This window comes from Pelophylax lessonae (genome assembly GCF_965119305.1).
Source record: "Pelophylax lessonae genome assembly, chromosome: 9".
Classification (NCBI taxonomy): domain Eukaryota; kingdom Metazoa; phylum Chordata; class Amphibia; order Anura; family Ranidae; genus Pelophylax; species Pelophylax lessonae.
The window spans coordinates 251,517,817-251,530,416 of NC_138776.1; the positions used below are offsets into that span (position 1 = coordinate 251,517,817).

General features: G+C 45.2%; 1 protein-coding gene across 1 annotated transcript; it reads right to left on the reverse strand.

Annotated features, from left to right (window-relative positions):
• Positions 1 to 1,778: 1,778 nt before the first annotated feature.
• LOC309564363 (uncharacterized protein) lies at positions 1,779 to 12,281 on the reverse strand (the record flags this gene model as incomplete). Its single annotated transcript, XM_082268990.1, has 4 exons — positions 1,779 to 2,959; positions 7,414 to 7,581; positions 9,422 to 9,533; positions 12,156 to 12,281. 4 exons carry the CDS (start codon positions 12,279 to 12,281, stop codon positions 1,830 to 1,832), a joined length of 1,536 nt encoding a protein of 511 aa, XP_082125116.1. The 3' UTR covers positions 1,779 to 1,829.
• Positions 12,282 to 12,600: the final 319 nt, after the last annotated feature.

The following is a 12,600-nucleotide window of genomic DNA, read 5'->3' on the forward strand; positions in this document are numbered from 1 at the left end:
ACTTAGTAAGCCCCCCTTCCAGTACAGACCCCTCAGTAAGCCCTCCCACCTAGTACAGACCCCTTAGTAAGCCCCCCCTCCCAGTGCAGACCCCTCAGTAAGCCCTCCCACCCAGTACATACTGTACTAGGTGGGAGGGCTTACTGAGGGGTCTGTACTGGGGGGGGGGCTTACTAAGGGGTCTGTACTAGGTGGGAGGGCTTACTGAGGGGTCTGTACTGGGAGGGGGGGGGGCTTAGTAAGTGGTCTGTACTAGATGGGAGGGCTTACTGAGGGGTCTGTACTGGGAGGGGGCTTACTAAGTGGTCTGTACTGGGTGGGAGGGCTTACTGTGGGGGTCTGTACTGGGAGGGGGGCTTACTGAGGGGTCTGTAGTGGGAGGGGGGCTTACTGAGGGGTCTGTATTAATTACAGGATTAATTAGCTAATCAAAAAAACACTAAATTAAGCAAAAAAACAAAAAATTTTAATAATCGTTAGATTAGTCGACTAATCGTAAAAATAATCGATAGATTAGTCGACAGACAAATTAATCGTTAGTTGCAGCCCTACATTACACCACTAATGCCTCGTTTCCACTGAGTGGAACGGTTCGGGTCGTTACAGTTTGGAAGGGTTAGAATGGTCCGCTCTATTCAGGTGAGCGTTTCCACTGCAAGTCGGACCACCAGGGACCATGCGGGGTTTACACCAAATGAGGTGTTTGTTTTGCTCTTTCATTTGACGTGAGCATTGAAGTTTTCCTGTCCGCCAATCAGTGGAATCTATCGTGTGACGCCAATAGCTCCGCCCTAACCGTACCGTACAATTTCCTATGGCCCTACATCTGAAGCAGGACCAGGAATGGTGCGGTTTGGTTCGGTTGTATGGGCCACTTTCATAATGGAAACACTCAAATTAGCATACCGTACCGACCCGTTCCGCTCAGTGGAAACGAGGCATTATTAGCGTACCGTACCGAACCGACCCGTTCCGCTCAGTGGAAACGAGGCATTATTAGCGTACCGTACCAAACCGACCCGTTCCGCTCAGTGGAAACGAAGCATTATTAGCGTACCGTACCGAACCGACCCGTTCCGCTCAGTGGAAACAAGGCATTATTAGCGTACTGTACCGAACTGACCCGAAACGTTCCGCTCAGTGGAAATGAGGCATAAATGATACTTGGTTCTGTATTCTCTAAGTACTGGGAGGTAGGTAGGGGGTAGAACCATGGAATGGTGCTTCGAGGTGGGTAGGGTCCAAGAAAACGGGTGACTTGGAAAGGACCTGCACCTATTTTGTGAGAAAAAAAGCCCTGGACAAAAGTATATTGACTCCAAATGGTCGAGTTTAGGGGTTTCCCATGAAGGGTACTGGTAATGCTACAGCATACAAAGACAACTGTGCTCTTCCAACCTTGTGGCAACAGTTTGGGGAAGGTCCTTTTTTGTTCTAGCATGTCCTTGCCAGCTCCATAAAAAACAAGGTTTGATAAGTTTGGTGTAGAGGAACTTGAGCTTCTTTGACCTCTACAGGAAAACCATTGGGATGAATTCAGATCTTCTCATCTAACATCAGCATGTTAAAGTCCACGGTTTTGGAATAGGGTGACTATCAAGCTGATGGCGATGTAATGGTCAAGATCAGGGATCCTCAAACTACGGCCCTCCAGCTGTTGCAGAACTACACCTCCCATGAGGCATTGTAAACCTCTGACAGTCACAGACATGACTAGGCATGATGGGAATTGTAGTTCCTGAACAACTGGAGGGCCGTAGTTTGAAGATCCCTGGTCAAAATGATCACCTTTGGCCATAAAGTGAACATCCAAACATCTCCTAGTGCTTTTACAACGTTGGCATCCAGTCATTGTGTATGGTCTTATGATACAAGAGACAGCCCCTCCACGGAAAAGACTTGCCACATTCGGAACATATGAAGGCCGTCTCATTGGTTTGGTTAGACTGGTGTCTCACAAAACTCCCCTTGTTCGGAAAATACCTCCCGCACTCCGTACATGAATAAGGATTCTCCGCTACGTGAAATCTTTGGTGACTAACAAGGTCGGTTTTACGGTCGAAGCATTGTTCACAACTGGGACATGGGTAGGGCTTAAAGTTTACGCCTGGATGAGTTTTCCAGTGTATCCTTAGAGTTGCCTTCTGTCTAAAACCTCTCCCGCACTCAGAGCAAATGAATGGACGTTCCCCCGTGTGAATTCTCTCATGGTCAATAAGGCTCCTCTTCAGTGTGAACTCTTTCCCGCACTCTAAACATTTAAACGATTTCCCTTGGTGGTACTTTACGTGGGCAATATATTTCCATTTCTCGGCAAACCTTTTCCCACATTCAGAACAGGAAAATGGCTTCTCTCCGGAGTGGGTCTGTTGATGTTTGAGCAAGTAGGACTCCTGGGAGAAGCACCTCCAACATTCAGAACACGAGAAGACCTTCTTACCGACGTGCACCCTCTGATGACTAAGGAGGTAGGATTCCTTTGTGAAGGTCCCGCCGCACTCCGCACATGCGTACACCTGCTCTGCATGAACCTTCTTATGAATCAGAAGGGCAGATTGGTCACGGAAAGATTTCCCGCACTCGGAGCATGAATTTGGCTTTTCGATTTTGTGGTTGATTTGATGCACCATGAGTTTTGCTTTCTCGTTGAAGGTTTTCCCACATTCTGGGCAGGTATACCTCTTCTCCATGAGGTGAGTCTTCTGGTGGATGAGAAGTTCTGCTCTCTTGCTAAAAGTCTTACTACATTCAGAACATGGAAAGTATCCATCTTCTCTGCCAGCTGCATTATGGGTAACTGGATGCGAGCCACCTACAGAACAACCCCTCCGTCTAGATGGGACCTTTGGAGTAGCTGAGCCTTCTACAGAGGAATCAGACGTGACATCATCATCTTCAGTCTTCCCACATGCAGAGGTAGCAGACCATCCATCGGTGTTGCACCTTCTGTATTGTCCATCTAATGAGAAAGAGAAACAGAGGGTAATAGGGATTGGCAAACTAATTTCCAGACAATTTCTTAAAAATGAAATTGAACTCATACATTGATGGTGCCCACTGGGGCCCCCTGGAGGAGTGAATTTTGGATTATGTGGATGGTGTTTTGATGTACATTGATGGTTCAGAGCTTTTTTAAAGCTTTGAATATCCTAAAGGAATTTGGGCGAGATTCCTTTGCTCTAAGGAATGGGACCAGTCCCTTGAAGCACCTCAGCTGGTTCTGTCATCTAGTTCAGTGGTCCTCAACCCTGGCCTACAGGGCCCACTAACAGGCCAGGTTTGCAAGATAACTGAAATACATCCCAGGTGATATAATTTGCTGCTCAGTGATTGCAGTACTCTAGTCTGCATCTCCCCAAGGTAATACTTAAAATCTGGCCTGTTAGTGGGCCCCGAGGACCGGAGTTGATGACCACTGATCTAGTTGACAGGATGACAGAATTGGCTGATATGTTTCGGGGGACCGGCCCCCTTTCTCAGAGAAAAGACTGTCTTTGCTCTCAGGAAGGGGGCCGGTCCTCCGAAACTCGTCAGCTTTTCTGTCATCCTGTTGGACCTTAAGAGGTTGGAGGCCGGACTTCTGTTTTCTGAACTTAGGATACGCTACCATTCCATTTTGGTTTGGGAGTCAAATTTGTATCTTTCACCTTTTAATAAAGTGCTGTGGATAATGTACTAGGCGTTTGAACAGTTGTTTTTTGTAGGTTTTAAGCCGGAATCCCCAATATTCCTCTACTATTACTTGTTTCAGTGTATAGATCCATTATCTCCTCATATATTTGGAGCATTTCCCAGCCAAGTCCCCAGTAAAGACCACTCAAACAGAGGAAAGTCTGGCTGCCCCCAACCTATAAATTTACCATATTGTTTCCCAAATCACCTTATTTTGTGGTGGGTTACATTCCACCAACTCCAGTCCCTCGACTTCCCTAATGGCAGCAATGAAGATATCCATCTTGCCACCTTAAATAGCTCTTTGATGAATCCTTGGGGCCTGGATCAAAACTGAATTTATTATATCGCCTTCACAATCACATATATCACCTTGAACTTCTCTATGGAAGAGTCTTAAGCCTAAAGAACTTTATGGACATCCTGATTCCACTTGGTGGATCATCAGAGGTGATGTGTGCATCTAACAGTTATTTGACAATGGTTCATTCCTTTCCTTCGAAGCTCTTAACCACTTAAGCTCCGGAAGATTTTACCCCCTTCCTGACCAGGGTTTTTTTTGCGATTTTTTACTGCGTGACTTTAACGGACAATTGCGCGGTCGTGCGACGCTGTACCTAAATGAATTTGACGTTCTTTTTTTCCCACAAACAGAGCTTTCTTTTGGTGGTATTTGATCACCTGTGCGATTTTTTGATCATGCGCTATAAACAAAAAAAGAGCGTCAATTTTGCAAAAATAACAATATTTTCACATTTTTTTATATGAAATTCCCAAAAAAAAAAAATGTAAAAATCAAAATTTTTTAACATTTTCCGCCAATTTGTTTTATGCTACATATGTTTGGTAAAAAAAAATAAATAAAAAAATCGCAAAAAGCGTATTTTGATTGGTTTGCGCAAAAGTTATCACGTTTACTAACAAAGGGAAAGATTTTTGTCATTTTTGGTGTTTTTTTTTTTAACGAGTAATGGCGGCAATCTGCGATTTTTTTTGCGGGACTGCGACATTGCGGCGGACAGATCGGACCCTTGACTGACATTTCTGACACTTTTGGGGGTACCAGTGACATTACTACAGTAATCAGTGCTATACATATGCACTGTTACTGTAAAAATGACACTGGCAGGGAAGGGGTTAACTGTATTGGAGAGGGAGGGGTTAAGTGTGTCCTAGGGGTGTGTTTCTAACTGTGATTGGACATGGCTAATATTGTAAAAACAGAGATCAACGGTCCTCCATAGTAGAACCGTATGATCTCCATTCTTACACAGGGGAGAATGACAGGCGGCTTTGTTTACATTAGCCGCCTGCCTTTCTCCCTTCCCGGCGAACGATCGCGAGTGATCGCACACGCACTGACTTGTTAGGGAACGAGCCGGGGCGGGCACGCGCCTCAGCGGGCGCGCGCTCGCCCCCTATTGGCTCACAAGGCAGTGACAGGCTAGTGACGTACCAGTACGTCACTTTGCCTGGCCGGGGCTGACCGCCGCAGTATATGTACTTGCAGCGGTCGGCAAGTGGTTAAGAAAAAGACAAATCTCCTACTACGCTACACTATAAGCTGGACTCTGGGTTAAAGTGGTTGTAAACCTCAGCCATGAAATATGAACAAAGCATAGCCTTCTATGGCAGGGGTGTCCAAACTATGGCCCTCCAGCTGTTCGGGAACTACAATTCCCATCATGCCTAGTTATTTCTGTGAATGTCAGAGTTTTACAATGGCTCATGGGACGTGTAGTTCCGCAACAGCTGGAGGGGCCGTAGTTTGGATACCCCTGTTCTATGGTGTGTACTGGTCTCAATCCAGAGCACTAAGAGGTTGATTTACTAAAGGCAAAATATACTGTGCACTACAAGTACACAGCAAGTGCAGTTGCTCCACTTCTAAGGGGAAGCCCTGCTGATTTACAATCCAATCCTATGCAAGCAAAAATGCAGTTTTTTTATTTTCCTTGCATTTTCCCTTCAGATGTAGAGCAAGTGGACTTGACTTGCAGTGCACAGAATATTTGCCTTTAGTAAATCAACCCCTAAGTGTGAATTCTGTCTGCGGTTTCGTTGCTCTTCTATCAGTATGAATCACTTCTGACAAGTTTTCCTTGACTCTAATAGAAAAAAGCATGCAGCCTATGATTGAGAGCCTCAGCTCTGTTCCTGTGTGCTGTGTGGAGGGGGGCGTGCCCCTTGCCCTCCAATCAGCTCTCCTCACTGAGCTTTAAAGAGTGTAATTTCAGCTCTCAACCCCCCTTTTTGTTTTCGGATAGTTCAGACAAGCTGTATAAATTCTGGACTTTGAACTGATGTAGAAAAGAGAAGACTGCAGATAAACAGGTACAACTTATCTAGGAGGATTTTTTTCATTTCTGTGTATCACCTGAAGACAGTGAATACACCGGGTATATGGAAGGGTTTACAACTATTATGTGGATTCCAAACTTTACAGAGGAAGGGTGGGAGAAATGGTTAACTGATGTCATCAGCACCGTGGGCAGACGTACCCAATTTAAATTCATCCACCTGTTGTCCACATAGTCTTTCCAAAACCCCTGGAAGCCACAATTGTCTAATATTTATTCGTATGCTGTATTATTACCGAAAAACCCTCACTGGAAACACCCAAACTCAATCATTTGGAGCACTTTAACCGCTTGCCAACCTCCGCACGACTATTTACTGCGGCGGTCAGCCCCTCAGAGGCAAAGCGGCGTAGGGCTACATCGCTAGCCTGTGAGGCTCTAGGTAGAGCGAGCGTGCGCCACTGGAGGCGCGGTCACGAATCCCCCCGCGCGTGTGCCCAGCGGACCCGATGTCCGCCGGGCACTCGCGATCGTCTGTTACACCGGAAGAAAGGCAGGCGGCTAATGTAAACAAAGCCGCCTGTCATTCTTCCCTGTGTAAGAATGGAGATCACACGGTTCTACTATGTAGGACCGTTGATCTCTGTTTTTACACTAGTAGCCACAGCCAATCACAGTTATAAACACGCCCCTAGGGACACACTTAACCCCTCCCTCTCCAATAAAGTTAACTCCTTCACTGCCAGTGTCATTTTTACAGTAACAGTGCATATGTATAGCACTGATTACTGTAGTAATGTCACTGGTACCCCCAAAAGTGTCAAAAATGTCAGTCAGAGGTCCGATCTGTCCGCCGCAATGTCGCAGTACCGCAAAAAAAAAAAAAAAAAAATCGCAGATCGCCGCCATTACTCGTTAAAAAAAAAAAACACCAAAAATGACAGAAATCTTTCCCTTTGTTAGTAAATGCGATAACTTTTGCGCAAACCAATCAAAATTCGCTTTTTGCGATTTTTTTTACCAAACATAGGTAGCATAAAACAAATTGGCCGAAAATGTTAAAAAATTTTGATTTTTACATTTTTTTTTTGGGGAAATTTCATATAAAAAAATGTGAAAAATATTGCTATTTTTGCAAAATTGACGCTCTTTTTTTGTTTATAGCGCATGATCAAAAAATCGCACAGGTGATCAAATACCACCAAAAGAAAGCTCTATTTGTGGGAAAAAAAGGACGCCAAATTTGTTTAGGTACAGCGTCGCACGACCGCGCAATTGTACGTTAAAATCACGCAGTGCCGAATCGCAAAATACCCCCTGGTCGGAATGGGGGTAAAATCTTCCGGGGCTTAATTGGTTAATGGCTAGGTATGTACAACAAACAAGGAATGCATCTTGATTGGAATTATATGTAGAGTAGGGCATGAGAATCTTTCCTCACCTGTGCTGATTTCCATAGGAACCTCCTCCTCCTTAATCCTCACATGTCCTCCTCCTTCCTCCTCCTCTTTAATCCTCCGAGGTCCTTCTTCCTCCTCTTTAATCTTCCGAGGTCCTCCTTCTTCCTCCTGCTCAGCTTTGACGTTTTTCAGAGTGGTGACTCTCGGGTCTGTAAATAAAGATGAGAGTGAAGCCCCCTGTACTGAGATGTATGAGAGACCACAGAGAGTGTGTGTGGGGGGAGACTGGTCACGTAACCCCCACCTCTGCTGATCCCCTGCTCAGTAGTAACCCCCAGCTCTGCTGATCCCCCGCTCAGTAGTAACCCCCAGCTCTGCTGATCCTCCTGGTCACGTCTCTTGGCTGGTAACACACAATGACATGATGTGAGGAGGAGAGCCGGAGTCCAATAGAGGCTCGTGGCTCCTTACCAGTGCTGGGATAAGGTCCTCAAGGCTCCAGGTCGAAGATGCCCAACTGGATCCCCCCTTATGAGCAAAAATCCTCTCCATCCCTCCCCCAAAAAATCGTGCACTAATCTGCAGACTCCCCACCCTAAGCATAAATTCCCTTTGCAATCCAAAATTCTACCCACAAAAAACGTCCTCTTCTTTCGAGTACATATCCACCTCTCGGCACAAATTTTTGTCTCCCCTCCTCCCCATCCCCCTCCTAACTCAAATCCTCTCCCCCTCCTAGCACAAATCCACCCCCCCCAAAAAAAATCACCCCTCCTAGCACAGATCCTCCCCCCTCCCAAATGCCCCTCATAGCACAACCCCTCTCTCCCCCAAAAATCCCACTCTGACCCAAATCGCCGCCATCCCCTTCTTAGCACAAATCTTCTCATGCCCCAAATGTTGCCTTATAGCACAAATACACTATTATGTCAAAAGTATTGGGACGCCTGCCTTTACGCGCACATGAACTTTAATGACGTCCTAGTCCATAGGGTTCAATATTGAGTTGGCCCACTCTGCAGCTATCACAACTTCAACTCTTCTGGGAAGGCCGTCCACAAGGTTTAGGAGTGTGTCTATTCGAACATCTGACTATTCTTCCAGAAGTGCATTTGTGAGGCCAGGCACTGATGTGGACGAGAAGACCTGGCTTGCAGTCTTCCCTCTAATTGATCCCAAAGGTGTTCTATCGGGTTGAGGTCAGGACTTTGTGCAGGCCAGTCAAGTGCCTCCACCCCAAACTCGCTCATCCATGTCTTTATGGACCTTGCTTTGTGCACTGGTCCAAATCATTTGGTGGAGGGGGGGGATTATGGTGTGGGGTTGTTCTTCAGGGGTTGGGCTTGGCACCTTTGTTCCAGTGAAGGGAACTCTTAAGGCATCAGCATACCAAGACATTTTGGACATTTCATGCTCCCAACTTTAAGTCCTGACCTCAACCCGATAGAACACCTTCAGTGCCTGACCTCACAAATGTGGTTCTGGAAGAATGGTCAAACATTCCCATAGACACACTCCTAAACCTTGTGGACAGCCTTCCCAGAAGAGTTGAAGCTGTTATAGCTGTAAAGGGTGGGCCAACTCAATATTGAGCCCAAGGACTAAGACTGGGATGCCATTTAAGTTCATGTGCGTGTAAAGGCAGGCGTCCTAAAACAGTGTACTCCCTCCCATCCTCCTCCCAGCACAAATCGCCTTACCTAGTAACAAGTCCCCCCTCCAGTAGAACCCCCCACCCCAAAATCCCCTCTTCCAATACAAATCCTCTCCAGATTTAGCTTTCCACTTTGAATGCTAAGCTTAGTCAAGGCGGGAACACAGCGCCCCCAACTCTCTCGCATGAGATCACTGTGCCCGGGCAGCCATCCATCCGGCGCCCCCCCCCCCATCTCTGCGTGTCCTGGCCCTGCTCCTAATTCCCCCCCTGGGCACATACTAAGCCCCCCATTACTGTCTACTGACAGAGGAGGGGGGAGAAGAAGAGATTGTTGTAGTGACTGAACAAGGAGAATCTGGGACTCTTCTCTGGATTTACTGTTTATTACTCACCTGTGCTGATCTCTGGAGGGGTTTCTTCTTTCTTACATGACTCATCACCCATCACATACACCTCTTCTGCTTCCTCTGTAGCTTCATCCTTAATACTAAACAGCTTTTCATCCTGAATATCACACAAGAAAAAAAATATTACATCTTCCTAGACAAGATCTAGTAGCTAACCAGAGGAACAGGAAGAAAGGAAGGAGAAAAAGAGAAAGAGAGAAAAAGAGAAAAGGAGAGAGAAAAAGAGAAACAGAGAAAGAGAAAAAGAGAAAGAGAAAAAGAGAAACAGAGAAAGAGAAAAAGAGAAAGAGAGAAAAAGAGAAAAAGAGAAAGAAAGAAAGAAAGAGAAAAAGAAAAAGAGAAAGACTGCTATCCATTAAAGTGGTTAAAATTCTATTCATAGCTACAAAGTAAGTCAGGTTGAATAAGACAAGTCCATCTGGTCCAACCGCTAAAAAACAAAAAACAGTAAAGAAAACTCAACCATACAATCCCGTATACACAAAATCCTATACCCGCAGTTGATCCAGAGGAAGGCGAAAACCCCAGCAAAGCATGATCCAATTTGCTACAGCAGGGAAAAAAATTCCTTCCTGATCCCCCGAGAGGCAATCGGATATTCCCTGGATCAACTTTACCTATAAATATTAGTACCCATTTATATTATGTACACCCAGGAAAGAATCCAGGCCTTTCTTAAAGCAATCTACTGAGTTGGCCAGAACCACCTCTGGAGGGAGGCTATTCCACATTTTCACAGCTCTTATGGTGAAGAAACCTTTCCGTATTTGGAGATGAAATCTCTTTTCCTCCAGAAGTAAAGAGTGCCCCCTTGTCCTCTGTGATGACCTTAAAGTGAACACCAAGTTCACTATATGGACCCCTTATATATTTATACATGGTGATCATATCCCTCCTTAATCTCCTCTTCTCAAGAGAGAATAAATTCAGTTCCTCTAATCTTTCCTCATAGCTGAGCTCCTCCATGCCTCTTATCAGTTTGGTTGCATTTCTCAAATATTCAAAAATATGTATTCTTAACTTAAAGCAAAACTTCACCCAAAAGAGGAACGTTACGCTTGTTTGCCTCCTTACCCCCTCCTCTTTAACAACTGGCACTATTTTTGGGGGGGGGGGGGGGATGATGCAAGCAGGTACCTGGTTATGACAGCTGAAGTTCACTCCCCCCCCACTTCGTCTGCAACCTTCACATCACAGGGCCCAAAAGACTGCGGGACCATTCACAAAGCAAAGCCGGCACCCTGGACTCAAAGCCCATTGAAGGGTCAGCTCGGGGGAGGACATTGCTGGATCCCTGGACAGGTAAGTGTCCTTATATTAAAAGTCAGCAGCTACATTATTCGTAGTTGCCCGGATTAAATTTTTGGGGGGGATACTGGAGCTCCTCTTTAAAAAAAAAAAATAGTCCTGTCTTCTACTTTTAGCCTCCTCCAAATTCCAATGTGGGTCCTGTAATATCAAAGTTCTCGATTTGCTCCTTGAGTGCTAAAGGAACACTGTTCAGCTACCAAGGACAATTTAACCGCTTGCCGACCGCCGCACGACGATTTACGTCGGCAGTCAGCCCCTCACAGGCAAAGCGGCGTAGGGCTACGTCACTAGCCTGTGAGGGTCTAGGGAGCAGGCACGCTCCCGCTCCATCACGGACCCCCCCCCCCCCCGCGCGTGTGCCCGGTGAACCCGATGTCCGCTGGGCACTCGCGATCTTCCGTTACACCGAAAGAAAGGCAGGCGGCTAATGTTTAAAAAGCTGCCGGTCATTCTTCCCTGTGTAAGAATGGAGATCAAACAGTTCTACTATGTAGGATCGTTGATCTCTGTTCTTACACTAGTAGCCACAGCCAATCACAGTTAGAAACACGCCCCTAGGGACACACTTAACCCCTCCCTCTCCAATAAAGTTAACTCCTTCACTGCCAGTGTCATTTTTTACAGTAACAGTGCATATGTATAGCACCGATTACTGTAGTAATGTCACTGGTAACCCCAAAAGTGTCAAAAATGTCAGTCAAGGGTCCGATCTGTCCACCGCAATCCCGCAAAAAAAAAAAATCTTTCCCTTAGTTAGTAAACGCAATAACTTTTGCGCAAACCAATCAATTTTTTTTACCAAACATATGTAGCAGAAAACAAAAATTGGCCTAAAATGTTAAAATATTTTGATTTTTACATTTTTTTTTGGGGGAATTTCATATAAAAAAATGTGAAAAATATTGTTATTTTTGCAAAATTTACGCTCTTTTTTTGTTTATAGCGCATGATCAAAAAATCGCACAGGTGATCAAATACCACCAAAAGAAAGCTCTGTTTGTGGGAAAAAAAGGACATCAAATTCGTTTAGGTAAAGCGTTGCAGGACCGCGCAATTGTCTGTTAAAGTCACGCAGTGCCGAATCGCAAAATAGGCCCTGGTCAGGAAGGGGGTAAAATCTTCCGGGGCTTAAGTGGTTAAGTGTCCCGGTGATGTCATACAGGAGGATGCGCCATTGCAGGGGTTGTTGTCAAGCACACTATCCAAGAAGACCAACCAAACCGTTGAGTGTGAAGCTAAAAGGAATGGATGGCATTGCCCCCCACCAATGAGTTAAGAGACACTGTCCTTGGTGTATTGGTTCATCCCCAGTCGCTTCTGTTTTTGTGAAGGTACTCACTATACCCTAGACATCAATGGTTAGACCTAAATTCAGCCCACTGGTTTGGATAGACTGGTGAAAGGTTACGAGTTCTACCACCTCTGTCCTAAGGACATCTTGTGTCTCTGACTTTGACAATGCATAAGAAAAATCTCCTAAGCTGGGGCAATATGGGATGACAAATTTCACTGTCAGAGCCGTTTTTGAAAACATTTTTAGAAATTCATTTTAGGCCTGAATATTGCATAAACCTCCAAAACATGATATATTTTCTGAAAGCAGATGCCCTAGTGAATAATATTCGTATAATAAGAATAATAGCAGTAGTTCCAATTTTTTTATGTCACAAGATATTACAGCAAAGGTCTAGGAAATTCAAAATGTCAGTAAAAACTACACTAAAGTGAATATTAGGGCATAGAAACACATTAAACTACCTAGTTGCTTAGTAAAATATAAAAGACGAGGTTGCACCGAGTAAATAGATACCCAACATGTCAAACCCTAAATTTGCGTGCGCCCATGAAATGGT